This window comes from Monodon monoceros, unplaced genomic scaffold (genome assembly GCF_005190385.1).
Source record: "Monodon monoceros isolate NGI ecotype Baffin Bay Population unplaced genomic scaffold, NGI_Narwhal_1 Super_Scaffold_19, whole genome shotgun sequence".
Classification (NCBI taxonomy): domain Eukaryota; kingdom Metazoa; phylum Chordata; class Mammalia; order Artiodactyla; family Monodontidae; genus Monodon; species Monodon monoceros.
In genome coordinates this window covers 8,582,174-8,600,978 of record NW_021703775.1, presented here as the reverse complement: position 1 = coordinate 8,600,978, position 18,805 = coordinate 8,582,174, and the positions used below count along the sequence as shown (strand labels likewise).

Genomic DNA, 18,805 nt, shown 5'->3' with positions numbered 1-18,805 from the left:
CATCTGGGCTCTGTTTATTAACTGTGAATCTGAAAGCTCTCCTGGGATGGAACTGAGGCTTCGGGGGAAGTCAGGGGAAGAAAGGCATCAGGTCTGAAATAAAAGTGACTTTTCCATCTGCGACTCCGAGGCAGCTTTACGTCACGTAACCCACTCTCCTCGCACCATTTCCACTGAATGGGACAAGCATGCACATTCTGAGAACCCTCCTCAGCACTGGCCATGCCAGTCCCCCTGCCCGGGCCTGCTCACCCCTTCTTCACACCCACCAGGTCCCATCCTGGGCCTTAGGGGAGCGGAGTCTTCAGACATCTGTCCTTGTCCTCCTCCTCCCCGCCCCCAAATCGAGTTGCTAAGGAGCATTCTGGGTGTTGCAGGCGCCATCTGACTGGGTCCTGATTCTCTGACACCGTCTGAGACCCCTCAGTGCCACAGCAGGCAGAGTCCCCGTCAGCTGTAACGGGGGTGCTGGTTCCCAAAGGAACGCAAGCTACCGACCCATCACACACCCGAGCGTGGGTGGGGCTCACAACATTTAGGGGAGGCTTAAAATCGTATGGTTTCTTATCCTCCCAACTCTGATTACTTAACTCCCCTCAGCACTCTTGTATTTAAATTGAAACTTGTTCTACATCACGGGCTTTAGTCAATCAGCTCTAGCTCTAGTCATTTAAAATTGTTATTCAGTCAACAAACAGCAAGCGAACAGCAGGTGATTAAAGTTCTGGTGTCATGGAGCTGAAGGTTTCGTGGGGAAACAGACAACGCTCGCGAAAAATAAACATATCATGCCCGGGTGTGTAAGTGGCGGGGAAGGAAAGGGGTCAGGGTGACGCAGGGCGATGCTACGGGCGGGCGGAAGAGCCCTGCAGAGACCTGGGTCCAGCCAGGAGCCCGGCGTGTTGGAGCTGGTGCCAGGCCCAGGGGTGGGGGACGGCGGGAGGGGACGGGGACAGGGCCAGAGAGGCCTGGGAGAAGAGGAGGGGAGGGGAGGGGCCCGGCGCCCAGCCCACAGACCCACCCCTCTGCGGGGCTAGGAGGAAGGGCGAAGGAGACGTTATCAGAGGGATGATCCGAGTGTGCGGTAGAAACACAAAATCCTACCCAGCCCACATTTCAAGAACACGCACGTTTCACTGCCCCAACTACAGCATGAGCACGGGACAGAGCCTCTCACGGCTTCCCCAAAGAGCACCGCCCCAGCGGTGGGACCCTGATGCGCCCCGACCCAGACCCGCTCGCTGCTGCTCCGGCCTCTCACGCCCCCTGGCTCCCCCCCAGTCCTGCGCTGCCCGCTTTCTTCCTAATCTCCTTCTTGTTCCTTTTCTGCTGGGCAACCCACCCTGCTGGCCCCTTGTTTTCCCTTTTCTTGCCATTCCCCCGGAGCTCAGGCCCTCCCCATGGGGCCCTAGAGCCTCCCTGCCTACCTCGCTGTATGTAACGCAGCAGGCACCCACCCCTCCACACACTCCCCTCACCACACACCACGCTACTCACACACATCCCCACACACGTACCGACACGCCCCACCACACAGACGTGTGCACACACCACCCATTCACACACACACACACATACACAGAGGCTCTGTCGGCCCCTGGTCTGCTGATCCACGAGCTGAGGGTGTGTGCAGGGCAGGTGATGCCGTCCCCAGGCCACCTCTCCTCTCCCCTGCCCTCCGTAACTCACACCACTGCCCCGTGTCACCTAACACCGTTGAGCATCCCAGGCCCTGTGTGTAGGACAGACCTGCATTGAGCCAAACCACTGAACCCATGGTATCTGCGAGAATTAGATTCAGCTGCAAATAACAAAAAGCCCCCCCCCCCCCCCACCGCAACAAAACAAAAAACCCACCTGGGCTTAATAAGCTAGAGTTTTATTTCTCTCTGATGAAAAAGAAGCCTGGAGTGGGCGGCCACACAGTGGGGACCTGACTGATCTGTGGGACCCTGGGTGACGTTGCTGCTCCACCGTTCTCAGCAGGTGCCTTTCCTCAAGACCACCTGGCAGCCCAGGGCGGCTGCTGGAGGCCCAGCTATAATGTCTCACCTCCAGGCAGCTACTTCCTCACTTTGCTACTTTAGTACACATTCTTGAGTTGTTTTTTTTTTTTTTTTTTTTTTTTTTGGTGGGGGGGGGGGCCACTTCTTTTGCCTCTCCCGTTGCAGAGCACAGGCTCCGGACGCGCAGGCTCAGCGGCCATGGCTCACGGGCTCAGCCGCTCCGCGGCATGTGGGATCTTCCCGGACCGGGGCACGAACCCTCGTCCCCTAGCATCAGCAGGCGGACTCTCAACCACTGCGCCACCAGGGAAGCCCTCTTGAGTTGTTTTTAAGGATGCAAGGCCCCTTCAGTGTGACTCAGGAAGGCAGCAGCAAACTACCCTCTCAAGTTTCAAAAGCAAGAATTTGAGACTGATTCAGACTCAACCAAAGACGTCCCAGTAACGTCCCTGAATGCATGGCCCACCGGTTCTCTCTCACTTTGGAACCTGCAGTTTTGGGAATGGTCCTGACCTCTGGAATAAAATGAAACAGAAGACACCAGGGACTTCCCTGGTGGTGCAGTGGTTAAGAATCCTCCTGCCAATGCAGGGGACACGGCTTTGAGCCCTGGTCCGGGAAGATCCCACATGCCGTGGAGCAGTTAAGCCTGTGCACCACAACTACTGAGCCTGCACTCTAGAGCCCGCGAGCCACAACTACTGAAGCCCGCGCGCCACAACTACTGAGCCCGCGCGCCTAGAGCCTGTGCTCTGCAACAAGAGAAGCCACCGCAATGAGAAGCTCGTGCACCACAACGAACAGCAGCCCCCGCTCACCACGACTAGAGAAAGCCCGTGCGCAGCAGCGAAGACCCAACGCAGCCAAAAAAAAAAAACCCCAAACCCCCAAAACACAACAACAACAACAGAAGAAAAGGTATCCACACACAGCACCTTAGGCAGCGGACAATCTAAGGGAAGGTGATGTCTGCTCTCTGTTCTGGACCGGGGGCCCAGCTAAGAGCCTAAGGCAGTGGTTCTCAGACTTGTCTGCACAGCTTGGAATCACTTAGGGAGCAGCTTCAAATATTGCTGCCACCTGTGTCTCCCCCACCCCGTGACTGTGGTTTAATTAGGGTGGGTGTGGCTTGGGTTCTGCAATTGTTAAGAAGTCCCAAGTGATTCTAATACCAGCCAAGTTCGGAAACCCCTGCGCTAAGGAAAGCCGTGGCCCTCACACGAGAGCGGCACCCTGGGGCCCATCCTCACTTGCTCTGGCTGACAGCGCGGGCGGGGGAGAGGGAGGAATGAAAGGAAGGCAGCCCCAGGTCCACATCACTCCCAGGGCTGCCAGCCTGGCTCCCAGCCTGGCTCCCAGCCTTTCTCAGCCTGGCCGCACGTCACGACCGCCTGGGAGTTGAAAAAAAATCCTGTACCAGTACTATTCTACGTGTGTCCTGGGAGATCAAAGCTACCCGGGCCCAGCAGCTCATGGAGGGCACCCTGTGACCCGGCTGTACAGGTGGTGGGCCAGAGTCAAAGGTCCAGGGAGATGCCCGCTGAGCTGGGGTAAAGCACGCGTGCTGGTCCCCACGGGGCCCGCGGACGCCGTGTCCTGACCCTGGAGGAGCAGACAGGCAGCTCCCCAGCTGACTGACCGTGGGGTTTCAGAGGGCCTGGTGGGGAGAGATGCTGACGTCTGCTGTGGGCAACACACACGGTCCCGGAGACGTGGCCACTCATTCAAAGGATATAGTCTGCGTCCTACTGTGTACTCGGCTCATGGAGCTGCCAGGGACGCAAGTGAAGGCTAAAACAAAAACGAGCAAAGACATGGTCCCTGAGCTCTGGGGCTCACAGCCCATCGGGAGAGACAATATGAATCAAAGTATCCACACATCAGCTATAACCAGAGCCACAAAGAGTGGGAAAGGGAGAGTGGGAGTAGAGGAAGGTGGGGCTGGATGGGGGGTGGGAGAGGGGGGCAGTGCAGACCTGCCTCGGGAGGCAATGCTAGAGAGGCCGTGTGAGCCCAAGGAAGAGGTGGAGTGAAGAAGGCAAAAGCCAGGGAGTTGCTGGGAGGAGGGAAGAGAGATCCTGGGTGGAGAAACCAGCACATGCAAAGGCCCTGCAGCAGGGGGACAGATGAGGGTGGGGGAAAGAAGGTCAGTGAGGCCGGAGCACAGAGAGCAAGACAGAGAAAAAGATAAAATGAGCTGGACTGGGGGGTCAGGCTGACCACATAGGGAACTGTGCACTCCATACAGAGAGTATGAAGCTCAGGCTTTCCAGCCCCCTAATTATCTGTAAAATGGGAAAATAATAGTATCTACTTGTTGGATGGTTGTGGTGACTGAATGAGACTGGCAAAGCCCTGGGCTCAGTGCCTGGCACGAGCTCTCTAGAAATGTTAGCTATTATTCTTAATGAAACTACTTTTATCATCACCACAGACAATAACATGTTTCAAAAATGAGGATCAGTTATGAAGCTGAATTACTGTTATTGTCGTGCTCCTGTTGAGGGCTCTGGAGGGGCCGTGCTGAGCCAACGACAGTTCACAGTTCCGAGGGAGCTGATGCCGGGTGGGGATCTCCCGGGTGGTCCTCAACGTGTCTTCCTGCCCATGTGGGTCCACACAACACTCTCGCAGCACCAGGGTGCTGGGGCGGCAGGCCTGGATCCCGGCCTGACTCTTGGGGCCTGGGGATAGAGGCACCTGCCCTGTGAGGTTCAGAAGTGAAGGGCACCCACACGTGAGCACAGAGTGGGCCCTGGGCCTGGCACGTAAGTGTTCCTTGCACGTGTGTGATCCACGAATCACAAGGCCATGTGGAGCCCTGAGGGGCCACTGTCCACAGGCTGGGCCTCCAGTCCGGGAGGCTCCAGGGGCTCTGGATGGATTGCTTCCTGCCACTCCAGCTGGAGACTGCCCCGCCCACCATGGGAGACAGATCAGGTGAAGGGAGGACAACTCCTCGTAAGACTGCGAAGAGTAGAAAGCGTCAACCGGATCTTATAGAACGAAGGGGTTTTTGACTGCTTGAAAACCATGCGAGGAAACAAAAAGAAAAACAAAAACCAACCAGCTGAGAACAGGCTGAGAGATAAGTGGCCAAAACAGAACTACAAAAATTAAGAAGAGGTGCAGACAGTATTTAGAACATTTGTGCTGCTTAGTTCCTTCAGTTTCTCTAATGATCTCCGATTTATAAAGAAGTACATTTTTGTTCTGATAACAGCTATCATTTTGAGTGTCCCCTGTACACCAGGTGTTTCACATACATAATTGCTGCTAACTGAAAACAATCCTTGGTGCTCAGTGCTGGCCCCTCAGGTGAGAACTGGGCATCTGACTGCCCAGTTCCACCTGTGTCCTGATGCCACTCCAATGCTGCTGCAGGGTTTTGCCAAGGGAGTGACTGTCGGACACCCTGACTCCACTCCATCCACCCCATCCTACACGCCATCACCAATCATGCATCCCTGTGTTCCCATGATATGCGGCTGCTCAAAATTTCTAATAATGAGTCTGCCCAGAGCTCCAATCAAAGAATGCTTTTGCTGGTCTCCAAACTTTTTTTTTTTTAACTGGAGTATAGTTGCTTTACAATATTGTGTCAGTTTATACTGTACAGCAAAGGGAATCAGCTCTACATATACATATATCCCCTCTTTTTTGGATTTCCTTCTCATTTAGGTCTGCTGGTCTTCAAACTTTTTTGATGGTACATATCTGTCATTAAAATTTTTTAAGTTATACCTCCAACAAATACACATTTATAAGCTATGTAATTGCACAGTGATACTAATATGTTATGTATGTGATATAACATATTAAAAAGAGAACTTAACATGAGCTACAGTGATCTAAGTTTCCAACTTAAGAAACTGGGTTGGGGGGAGCGATGGGGAGGGAAGCAAATCAAACCCAAAACAAGCAGAAGAAAGGAAATAAAGGTAAGAGCAGAAATCAGTGAAATAGAAACAAAAAACTGTAAGGAAAATAAATGAAACCAAAAGCTAGTTCTTTGAGAAGATCAATAAAGTTGATAAACCTGTGACCTGACTGATCAGGAAGTAGAGAGAAACACAAATTACCAATATCAGAATGAGAAAGAGACCATCATCGATTCAACAGACATTAAAAGGATAATAAGGACTTTCCTGGTGGCTCAGTGGTTAAGAATCCGTCTGCCAGTGCAGGGGACACGGGTTCAAGCCCTGGTCGGGGAAGATCCCACACGTCTCGGAGCAACTAAGCCCACGTGCCACAACTACTGAGCCTGCGCTCTAGAGCCCACGAGCCACAACTACTGAAGCCCACGCACCTAATGCAGCCAAAAATAAAATATAAATAAATAAATTTTTTTAAAGGATAATAAGAGAATATTATGAAAAAGTCTGTATCAATAAATTTGACAATTAAGATGAATGGACACAAACTAACAAAGCTTACTTAAGAAGAAACAGACATCATAAATAACCATATATATATTTTTAAAAATCAGATTTGTAGTTTAAAATCTTCCCACATGAAACAAAGCTCAGATGCCTTCACTGGCTAATTTTACCAAACATTTAAGGAAGAAATAATACCAGTTCTACACAAACTCTTCCAGAAAATTGAGGAGGAGGGAATACTTCTTAACAAATTCTATGAAACCAGCATTACTCTGATACCAGAACCAGAAAGAGAAAAGTACAGACGAATATCCTTCATGCACATAAATGTAAGAGTTCTCAGCAAAAATTTACCAAGCTGAATCCAACAATACATAAAAAATTAATATATTATGACCAAATAGTATTTATTCCAGAATGCAAGGATGAAGGAATAAACATTCGAAAATCAGTCAGTGTAATTCCCCATATTAAGAGACTAAAGAAGAAAAACCATATAATCATCTCAAAATCCAATATACATTCCTGATAAAAATTATCAGCAAAGTACAAGTTTATTAAGATTGTAGGATACAAGGCCAATCTGCAAAAATCAAGTGTATATCAGTACACTAGAAATTAATAATTTGAAAATGAAATTAAGAAAACAATTCCATTTACAACAGCATCAAAAAATACAATATTTATGGGCTTCCCTGGTGGCGCAGTGGTTGGGAGTCTGCCTGCCGATGCAGGGGATGCGGGTTCGTGCCCCGGTCCGGAAGGATCCCACATGCCGCGGAGCGGCTGGGCCCGTGAGCCGTGGCCGCTGAGCCTGCGCGTCCGGAGCCGGTGCTCCGCGGCGGGAGAGGCCACAGCAGTGAGAGGCCCGCGTACCGCAAAAAAAAAAAAAAAATAATAATAATAATAATATTTAGGAATAAATTTAGCAGAAGAATTGCAAGACTTGTATACTGAAATGTTGAAAGAAACTAAAGAAGATTCAAATAAATGTTAGGATATCCCATGTTCATGGACTGGAGGACTTAATACTGTCAATTTCCCCCAAATTGGTCTATAGATTCAGTACAATCCCAATAAAGACTGCAGTGGTATTTTTTTGTTTTGTTTTTATGCAAAGGACCTAGAAGAACCAAAACAACTTTGAAAAAGAACAAAGTTGAAGAATTCAAACGATCTGATTTCAACACTTATAAAGCTACAGTAATCAAGACATAAAAATCAATGAAACAGAATAGAGTTCAGAAACAGACCCACACACACGATCAACTGACTTCTGATAAAGGTGCCAAGGTAATTCAATTCAGAAAGGATAATCTTTTCAGCAAATGGTGTTGGAACAATTGGACAGCCATATGTAAAAAAAATTAACCTTAAGTTACACCATAAACATTATTAACTGGAAATGGATCACTGACCTAAATGAAAGGCTAATTATAAGTTATAAAACTTATTTTAATTATAAAGCCAAATTATAAAACTTTTAGAAGAAAATAGGAAAAGACCTCAGTAACACACATTTCACAAATATTTCTTAAATATGATGTTAAAAGCACAAACTATATGGGGCTTCCCTGCTGGCACAGTGGTTAAGAATCCGCCTGCCGATGCAGGGGACACCGGTTTGAGCCCTGGTCCGGAAGGATCTCACATGCCGCGGAGCAACTGAGCCTGTGCACCACAACTGCTGAGCCTGCGCTCTAGAGCCTGCGAGCCACAGCTACTGAAGTCCGCGCACCTACAGCCTGTGCTCCGCAACAAGAGAAGCCACTGCAATGAGAAGCCCGTGCACCGCAACAAAAAGTAGCCCCCACTAGTTGCAACTAAAGCCCACGCGCAGCAACAAAGACCCAGGGCAGCCAAAAATAAATAAATAAATAAAATAAATTTATTAAAAAAAAAAAGAAGATATACAGATGGCAAATAAGCCTATGCAAAGATCATCAGGTTTTAGGGAAATGCAAATTAAAACAATGAGCTACCGCTACATACTTCTTAAAAAGACTGACTATACCAAGTGGTAGGGAAGATGTGGAGCAACTGGAACTCCCCCTCACTGCTGGTGGAGATGGTATGACCATTTAGAGAAAAATAGTTTGGCAATGTCTTAACAACTTAAATACACATTTATCGTATGACCCAGCCTATCCACTTGTAGATGTTTACCCTAAGGGACCTCCCCACAAAGACTTGCATAACCATGTTTATAGCAGCTTTATTTTAATAGCCCCCAAACTGAAAACAACCGAAATGTCAACCAAGACCTGACTTGGATGAACAAACTGTGGTACTGCCCCGCAACAGAATACCACCCGGCTATTGAAAGGGATAAACTATGGATACACACAATAGCACGTGTGAATTTCAAAGTAATTGAAAGAAGCCAGACCAGAAAAAAAAAAAAAGAGTTCCTACTGCATGGTTCCATTTATATAAAATTACAGAAAATGCAAACTAATCCGGAGTGACAAAAAGTAGATCGGTGGTTTCTTAGAGACAAAAGGGGAGAGAGATGAATTAATTACAAAGAGGCACAAGAAAACTTGGAGGGCAGGGGACAACGGATATAATTTTTTGATGTGGTGACAGTTTTATGGGTATATACCTGTATTTCCTGTATAAGTTGTACACGTTAAATGTGTATAGGTTAATGTATGTCAATTTTGCCTCAACAAAACTGTTTTTTTAAAAAGATGAGTTAAAATGTAAATGTAAATGTTTTCTTTTCACACCCTGGGGGCTCATCTACCTCCAGGACCCCTCGACTCTGGAGAAAACCCTGTCCAACTTGTGCTGTGTGGGCTGTGGCCTCTCCTGACACCCAGGGAGAGAGCTGGGAAACTCTTAGAAGAGAAACTCTCCACTGGAGGCAATTTCAGATGAATACCGAAATGACGGAAGAAAGATGGTGTAAATACAACCTGTAAATATAAAAACATATATTATGTGGATTGTGCATTAATTCTGTTCCCGGAAATCATCACAAGAAACTGTTAATAAGGAGCACTTGGGGAGAGGAAGGGGCCGTGGGGAGTGGGCAGGGAGGGAGGCGTTCGCTTTCCACTTTGCACCTTTCTCTTGTATTTGAATTTTCAGCACTTGGTACGTAGGGCACTTTTGAAAAAATAAAACCAGGTTCCATTGGCTAGTGAGTTTCTTGGTCATCTTTGTGCTTGTGTTATTCTTTTTACAAGAAGCTACCTTACAGATATTATCTGGGAGGGAGGAAGGAAGGAAGGTTGAGAAGGGGGAGGAGAGAGGATGCAAGCAAGCAATGACAGAAAGGAAAGCCACCCACAAAACGGGACTCGCCCAAGAGAAATTACGACCCTGGAGCTCTGGGGACAAAGGGAAAAGCATGGTGACCAAGTGAGGAAGGACAAAGTGTCCAAAGACACTGCTCATGAAAACAAAATGAATTTGTTCTGAGAGCTAAATTTCTCGCCCACTTAAAAAACATCCAAAGAATGTACTGGCCTGGGTCTTTTATTCTGTTATATTCTCCCCTTCCCACACAACTATCATAGAAGCTGGCAGGGAATGGAATGAGTAGGTCAGAAGGAACAACACTGTCTTGGAAACTAGCGGGAAAGGAGCTACACCTGTTTTACTTGTCTTCCAAAGTGTTTTGATCTCACTGACGGAGCTGCTCTTCTCCAGGCACTGCTGCCTAGTCAGTATGATTGGCACTGGGTTACTGGCCAGTCCTACACCAGCACAGCCAAAGCATGTTTGTTAGAGAAACATGAGGTCATTTCTCGCAAGCAATTAGTTGCACAAGAATATGTTTGCTTTCAAAACCAAACTCTGCCATAAAAAAAAAAAAAACAAAAACTATTAGATCTAATAAACGAGTTCGGCAAGGTTGCAGGATACAAGGTCAATACACAAAAATCTGTTGTATGCCTACACACTAGCAAGGAATGATCTGAAAAGAAAACGAAGAAAAGAATTCCACTTACGATAGTATCAAAAAGAATAAAATAATTAGGAATAAATTTAACAAAAGAAGTGTAAGACTTGTACACTGAAAACCACAAAACATTCTTGAAAGAAATTAAAGAAGATCTAAATAAACGGACAGATATCTCCTGCTCACAGATTAGAAGACTCAATATTAATAAGATGGCAGTAACACTCAAAGTCACTTACAGATTCAACACAATCACTATTGAAAGCCCAGCTGTCATTTTTGAAGAGACTAATAAGCCAATCCTAAAATTAATATGGAAATACAAGAGACCCAGGATAGCCAAAACAATTTTGAAAAGAGCAAACTTGGAGAACTCACACTTCCCAATTTCAAAACTTACTACACGCTACCATAATCAAGAATTTGCAGTACTGGCATAAGGACAAATATGTGTGTGTGTATACACACACACACACGCACATGCACACACATATATATCAATGGAATAGAACCGAGAGTCCAGAAATAAACTCGTACATCCATGGTCAACTGATTTTCCACAAGGGTGCCAAGATAACTCACTGTGGGAAAGAGTAGTCTTTCAACAAATGGTCCTGGGACAAGTGGATATCCACATGCAAAAGACTGAAGCTGTACCCCTATCTCGCACCATATACAAAAATCAACTCAAAATGGATCGAAGACCTAAATGGAAACACTAAAACTATAGAATTCTCAGAATAAAACATAAGGGAGGGACATCCCTGGTGGTGCAATGGTTAAGAATCTGCCTGCCAATGCAGGGGACACGGGTTTAAGCCCTGGTCCAGGAAGATCCCACATGCCACGGAGCAACTAAGCCCGTGCGCCACAACTACTGAGCCTGCACCCTAGAGCCCGTGAGCCACAACTATTGAAGCCCGCGTGCCTAGAGCCCGTGCTCCTCAGCAAGAGAAGCCACCGCAATGAGAAGCATGTGCACCGCAAAGAAGAGTAGCCCCGCTCGCCGCAACCAGAGAAAGCCCGTGTGCAGCAAACACCCAATGTAGCCAAAAATAAATAAATAAATAAACTACATAAAAAACAAACAAACAAACATAAGGGAACATCTTCATGACCTTGGACTAGGCAGTGGTGTCTTGCTTGACATCAAAGTATAGGCAACAATAGAAAACAACAGCTAAATTAGAGTTTATCAAAATTAAAAACTTCTGCGCATCAAAGGCCACCATCAAGAGAATGGAAAGATAACCCACAAAATGGGAGAAAACATTTGCAAATCACACATCTGGTAAGGGTCTAATATCCAGAGTATATAAAAGAACTGCAACTCAACAAAAAAATACAAACAATCGAATCACAAAATGAGCAAAGCATTTGAACAGATACTTCCTCAAAGAAGATAGACAAACGGCCAACAAGCACAGGAACAGGTGCTCAACATGCTTAGTCATTAGAGAAATGCAAACCCAAACCCACAAGGAGATATCACTTCACACCCACTAGTATGACTATTATCAAGAGATGGACAATAACAGATGTTGGCAAGGATGTGGAGAAATGGAACCCTCAGACATGGCTGGTGGGAATGTAACATGGCGCAGCCACTTCAGGAAATAGTTTGGCAGTCCTTCAAAAGGTTAAACATAGAGCCACCGTATTACCCAGCAATTCCACTCCTAAGCATATACCAGTGAGAACTAAACACATATGTCCCCGTGAACACCTGTGTGCGAATGTTCACAGCAGTGTTGCTCACAAGGGCGAAAAAGTGGAAACGACCCAAGTGCCCATCAACTAACGAATGGATATAATGTGGTACAGCCATAAAATGCAATATTATTCGGCCGTAAAAAGGAATGCTACGACACGCATGAACCTTGAAAACATTATGCTAAAAGAAGCAGACACAAAAGGTCACATATTGTCTCATTTCATTTACATGAAATGTCCAGAATAAACAAGTCCACTGAGACAGAAGGTAGATTAGAGGTTGCCAGGGGGCTGGGAGGAGTGGGGAGTGGGCAGTGCCTGCTGAGGTCTGAGGTTTCTTTTTGCGGGTGATGAAAATGTTTCAGAATTAGATAGCGGTTGAACAGCTCTGTGAATCATACTGAATCATACACTTTAAAAGGGTGAATTATATGGTGCATGAATTATATCTAAATCACAACAACGACAACAACAACCTGTCCTGGTCTTGCCAAATATTAATGAAGCTTCACTACACCTGTAATGGCCCCCACTGTCCTCCAAGATCTGGCCCGAAACGTCCAGTCTTATCTCCTACTCAGCCCCTTAAAGGAAGCCCCACTCTCGCTGCTCCTGGCTTCCCCCGAATCTCTCCACAGCCAGGGCTATGCCCAGGGCTGCAAACCAGTAGAACTATATTCTATCTACAGTCAAACAGTCTGCAGATGGGTTCACAGTGGGGGTTTTTTGGGTTTTGTTTTCTAACAGAATTAGTTACCAACAGGAGATTTCACATAAACATCCGTATTCTGGCTACAACAGACCCTGCTGGCTGCCTATCCAAGAGCCATGCTCCCCTTCCTCCCTAGGAAGGGAACGCTCGTTTCATCCTGGTGTCTGCTCAGGGCAAGTGGGTCCACCCCAGTGGAGGAACCGCATCATCCCATGGTGGAGAGCCACAGCAACAGAAACAGGCTCTGGCTGTTTGAGCAGAAAACAGTTTTATTAAATGTCAAAAACCGATTGACCTTAAAGCTCATGAAGCTTAAACTCCAGGACACCTCACCTGCACAGCCCTGTGAGTGTTCTAGGTTAGGTAGGGAAGCCAGGCCACAAGCAGCAGGCGATCCTCCATGAACAGTTCTGGAAAATATCCTAGAGATCTAGGACAAAGAGCCCTGGTATTTACTTGGTATGATTTCTTGACTCATTTCTCAGTCAATGTTCCCTTTCATACTTAATTTTCCATGTGGTGAATTAGATGCTCCAGATGTTAGAATTACAAAGATTTAAAGCAGCTATTACGACTATGCTCAAGATGGTAAATGAAAATATGCTCATATGAAATACGAACAAATAAGAAATGCCAATAGAGAAACAGAAACTATAAAAAAACAATAAAGGACTAAATGGAAATTCCAAAACTAAAAATTCAAATATTTGAAAGGAGGCTGGAAAAAAAAGAGTCTCCTGGATTCTACCCTGGAGGTATAGGATTCCTGAGGCTGAAAATTCTTTAGACAAAGCCACGGTATTCAAAGGGTACCGGCAGTTGGAAGGGGTCTTCTAGAGCCTGTGATCCAGTTCTGTCTAATGAAACAAAATGGAAAGAATGTCCTGATAAAAAGAGAGAAAAATATATAAGAAGCAATGATCTCTTATCCCTCACCCTTATTTATCCTTTCTGCCTTGAACACTGCTGTCTTGTAAGAGCATGATGATGCCTGGAGCTACAGAAGCCATTCTGCAGCCTTCAGGGGGAGTAGTGGGAAGGGAGACACAAGCTAAGCCAGAGCCCTGGTGATGCAAATCTGTTGAACATACCATGGAACAACCTGCTTCTGGATTTCTTGTCATGTGAGATGATAAACTGTTCTTAATTGGACATCTGTTACTTACGAGTCCAAGTACATCCCAACTAAAACACAGAGTCTCTTGAAAATGGACAGATCTGGCAACACGGAACCAGCCAGCCTTTTTAGACAGGCCAGGAGCTCTCCAGTTACCGATCTCACTAGGTCCCCACTGCAACCGAGTTTGCAATCCCTGCCCTACATGTCTTTTGAAAGATGAATCAACCGCTCCCTCTTCTACAAAGCACTTCCCGATTCCTGCCTCCCCCATCTAACTAGAAGTAGTTTCCCGAAGTTCTGCCTCTGCCTCCTCTCTATCTCCTATTGTAATTGGACACTTAATCCCCTCCCACCTATCAGCCCCCTCAGGGCAGGAACCATCTTCTTAAACCAGGAAAACAATTCCCACCTTACTCCAATCCTCCAGCAAACGCTGGGCTCTCAGCCCTTAGCCCCAGTCGCCCGGAGCACACCCACGACGATCAACTCTGAAGCCTGGATCCCAGGCCCTGCCAGAGACCCGGCCCCACCTGGGCTCTCCCCTTACTCAGGAAGCATGCTGTGATGAAGGCGATTGTGTAAGACCTTTCCCGGGATAATCTGGGAAGAACCTCTGGTCAGCTACATATTCCAGAAAAAGATGGAAACGTACACACCTGCAAGTCTCCCCCATTTTACGAAAGAGAAAGGCCAGGCAACTTGAAAACTCACATACCAATCACAGATCCAAAGCCCCACAGTTCTGCCCCAGAGGGCAGTGCCCCACAGAGGACAAGGACACTCAGAGCACCTCAAGTCGCTGACAAATCTGAGAAACATGACTTCCTTTTGCATCAATCCTGGATCTAATTTAACCATACAAATGCTCCCTGAACTAGCAGTTGATTTCCAGTTCCAGCTTTTGGTAGATTCTCTCCTGGCACCTGGCTCTTGACTCTGGGCTTGGCCTTTACTTTTTAAAACTTATGTAAAAAACACATAACGTAAAAGTTGCCATCTTAACCATTTTTTTCATCTTAACCATTTTTAAGTGGACAGTTCAGCAGTGTTAAGCACATTCACATTGTTCACCATCACCGCTACCCATTTCCAGAACTTTTTCATCACCCCAAACTGAAACGCTGTACCCATGAACAACTAACCTCCCATTCCCCCCGCCCAGCCCCTGGCAACCACCATTCTACTTTCTGTCTCTATGAATTTGACTATTCTAGGTACCTCATATAAGAGAAATCCTACAGTATTTATCTTTTTGTGGCTGGCTTATTTCACTTAGCATCATGTCCTCAAGGTTCATCCACGTTGTAGCATGTGACAGAATTTCCTTCCCTTTTTTTTCTTTTTTTTTTAAAGATTTTTTGGATGTGGACCATTTTTAAATGTTTCATTTAATTTGTTACAATGTTGCTTCTGGTTTATGTTTTGGTTTTTTGTCTGCCAAGCGTGTGGGATCCTGGCTCCCTGACCAGGGATGGAACCCACACCCCCTGCATTGGAAGGCGAAGCCTTAACCACTGGGCAACCAGGGAAGTCCCAGAATTACCTTTCTTTTTAAGGCTGAATAATACTCCACTGCATGTATAGACCACATTTTGCTTATCCATTCAGGCGTCAGTGGACGATTGGGATTTGGGTCCCTTCCGCCATTCGGGTGTTGTGAACACGGGGGTACAAATAGTCCCTGCTTTCCCTTCTTTTGCGAACCAGGCCTTTGCCTTTGCCCAAACCAATCAAGATCCTGACCTTGGGCACAGCATTCTGTGGCCCAGTCTCTATTCCAACGGGAGGGAAAGAGACATCCTCCCCTGCCCCCCGCCCCCACCTTAATGCCGGGAGAACCGCTCTGCAGTGGAATGAGCTACCAGAGCTGAACTCAAGGGCCCGTTCCCGGGTCCACCCCACCCCAGTGGAGGGCGAATCGGGGACAATGTGGCAAGAAGCAAAGAAGAGTGGGACGTCCCCTCTGCCTCAGCGGGAGGAGACACATACCACCTCGCGCAGGAGAAGAGTGGGACAAGGGAGGCCTCTGTTCCCCAAAGGGCAGGCCTGCCGCAGAAGCGCGAAAGGGCAGCCCAGGCTGCAGGGGCAGAGGTTATGCAAAGGGAGAGGAGGCCGAGACTGGCGCTATTCAGAGGACCTCAGTTAGAGGGTCCCAAGCGTAGGGGCAGGGGCGGGGGAGGGGGGAGCTGGAGGAGTCTGGAATGCTCTAATGTGACAGAAGGCCCCCGGCTCAGCCAACGCCTGGAGGGGAGGCACAAAAGCAGAAATTCAAAGGGCTGCTTGCCGGTGGTGGTGGTGGGGGGTTAATGGTGTATCATGGGTCTATAACCTTGGCCTTCAGAGCTACGTGCTTCCATGTTTTAGCGGGAGGGTGGGCAGGCTGCAGCTGGTGGGCAAGGGCGCGGTCTGGAAACCTGTGGATCCCTCTCACTGTCTGCCCTAAGCACCTTCCAATGGGTTACATGATATTTTTTGGTGCCAAAGTGTCTAGGTTCAGGCACCAAATGATGACAGCCCGGTAAGGGTGCAGCCACAAAAGGGGAAACTAATTGCCTCCGTGGAACTCTGAACATCTGAAAGGATAAAAATGACTCAGGTATTCCCTGGTGGCGCAGTGGTTAAGAATCCGCCTGCCAATGCAGGGGACACGGGTTCGAGCTCTGGTCTGGGAAGATCCCACATGCCTCCGAGCAACTAAGCCAGTGCGCCACAACTACTGAGCCTGCGCTCTAGAGCCCACGTGCCACAACTACTGAAGCCCTCGCACCTAGAGCCCGTGCTCCACAACAAGAGAAGCCACCGCAATGAGAAGCCCGCGCACCGCAACGAAGAGTAGCCCCCGCTCGCCACAACTAGAGAAAGCCCGTGTGCAGCAACGAAGACCCAACGCAGCCAAAAATAAGTAAATAAGCTAAAAAAATAAAACAAATAAAAATAACTTAAGTGTATCCCTTACATGTCAGGACCAAGGTACAGACTCAAAGCTCTCACTCCAGCCCAGTCCAAACTTAGGGGCTCTGCTGATGCCCTAGGAGCTGAGGAGGGCTGCGGGTAGGGGCACAGCTTCAGGGCCCTCCCCCTTGGTGACTCCAACCCAAAGAGCTTCCCTGATTTGATGCAGATGTTCCTGGAACCCACCCAAGCAAACTGGGGCTCTCAGGAAGAAGCTGGAGGCAAGCTGTCCTCGTAAATCCAGAGAACCCAGCTCCCAGACTGTTCCAGGATCCTAAGTCTGTGAAGTCAGCCTGGACTTGGCCCTGGTGACATGGATCTGAGGCCAGAGAAGGTGCTGGGGAGCCTGTTGGCTCAGCTTTTTACTAATGCAGGAGCCAGAGCCAAAGATGGCCTGATGTCTCCATGTCCCGGTGATGCAACATCCCCACTAGCACCTCTCCCACACACTGGGCTGGGGCGGTGCAGGGCTGAGAGCTGAGTACTATGTAGGCTCTCGAGCTTGGGTACCCAGCATGCCAGCTGCTGCCCTGCACCCGAGGTACTGACCAGACGGACGGAAGAGCCCATCCATGCTGAGGTCCCACAGGAGACCAAAGGCTCCCAAAGAAGTTTCTGGAGGCCATGTCAGCAGCTAGGAGGAGAAGAAAAAAACAGGTTAGCTGGGTCATTCCTATGGAGTAATAGCAGAAACCTTTATTACGCCATATTACATAAGCCCCATTTAATCCTCACAAATCCACACAGTAGAAGGATATTGTCATTATTGCTACTTTACAGATGAAGAAACCAAGCTCAGAGAGGTCAAGCAACTTCCACAGGGTCACAGAGCAACGAAGCAGAAAAGCCAGGATTCAATCCCAGGTCTATGTGACTTGAAATCTCCTACTCTGTCCACCTCCCTGTGTGGGAGTCTTGGTCCTTCTGCCCCTCACTCCCTGTGGTCACAGCCACGCCCCTCCAGGGCAGGAACCGGTGTAGGCAAGAGAAAGAGCTCAGCAGCACTGACTACCGTCAGCTGTACAAGATAAAGTGCGGCCCCTCTTCGAGACCCTCACATCACTTCCAGGTCAGTGCCTTAACTCCGAACATCTGAGCCTCGGGAGACCACTGGCTCTGGGAGGTCCTTGGTACTGAGTGCGGATCCTCAACAAGCTGGTGGGGGGAGGGTGGGCAGGGCACCCACCTGACTCAAACTCACTGGGATTCTTATTCGAACACTCCTTGAGTCTGCGGCCACAGCTGGGGATTTGGAACGTGAACAGAGTGTGACATGGAGACATGCACCCTCCCCACCAGCGCCATCCAGTCTGGGGACACACAGGTGAGGCCAGGCCACGCCGTGCAGCACACCATCCTCCCTCTGGAGAGTGCTGAGAAAAGCCTGCTGCAGTGGGCGCTCGGTTCAGGACCAAGGCTCCCACCCCCACGGGCTGGGCATTGCTGCTGGCTGATTGACCTTGGACAGAAGGAGTCCCTCACCCCAGGTCACACCCCCCTCTCCAAGTGCAGCCTTCGTCTGATAACTAGCTGATGCTGGGGCCCAAAGGCCAGGACCCCTTGCCTCAAATGGGACAACTCTAAAGGGTAATCCCAGTTCCAGAGCACCCCAGGACTGGCCGTGGCCTGTCATGCATTTGCTTTGCTACTCAGCTTCTCCTTCTGCCCCGGCCCTGCTGCCCTCCCTCCCTCGCAGGGGCGGCTTCCTGCTTCCCAAGGATCTGACCTAAGACACGAGAACCCTGCCTCCCTCTTCCTTTCCTAACTTTTTCATAGTTGAACACGTGATCGCTCCCCAACAAGAATATAAATTCACTGACAGCATAAGCTTCCTGCTTTTGTCCGCCCTCCCCAGCAAGGCTCACCTGGGAAGCATATACTAGGGCTCCAGTGACGAGCTCACATAATTCACGAGCACTAAGGCTGAAGCCTACTCACCCAGCGCCCACTGTTCACCCCACTGAAGCCCCCGGCTTCAGGGAGGGTGGCGGGCAGCAGGAACTA

The 18,805-nt window shown here is 48.3% G+C and overlaps 1 protein-coding gene across 1 annotated transcript in view; it reads right to left on the bottom strand.

Annotated features, from left to right (window-relative positions):
- Positions 1-18,805, bottom strand: part of FAM178B (family with sequence similarity 178 member B) — an 87,183-nt gene that overhangs the window by 46,396 nt on the left and 21,982 nt on the right. Inside the window, 1 exon segment of the mRNA XM_029232503.1 lies at positions 17,351-17,435. Within this exon segment, the coding sequence (XP_029088336.1) occupies positions 17,351-17,435 (85 nt within the window).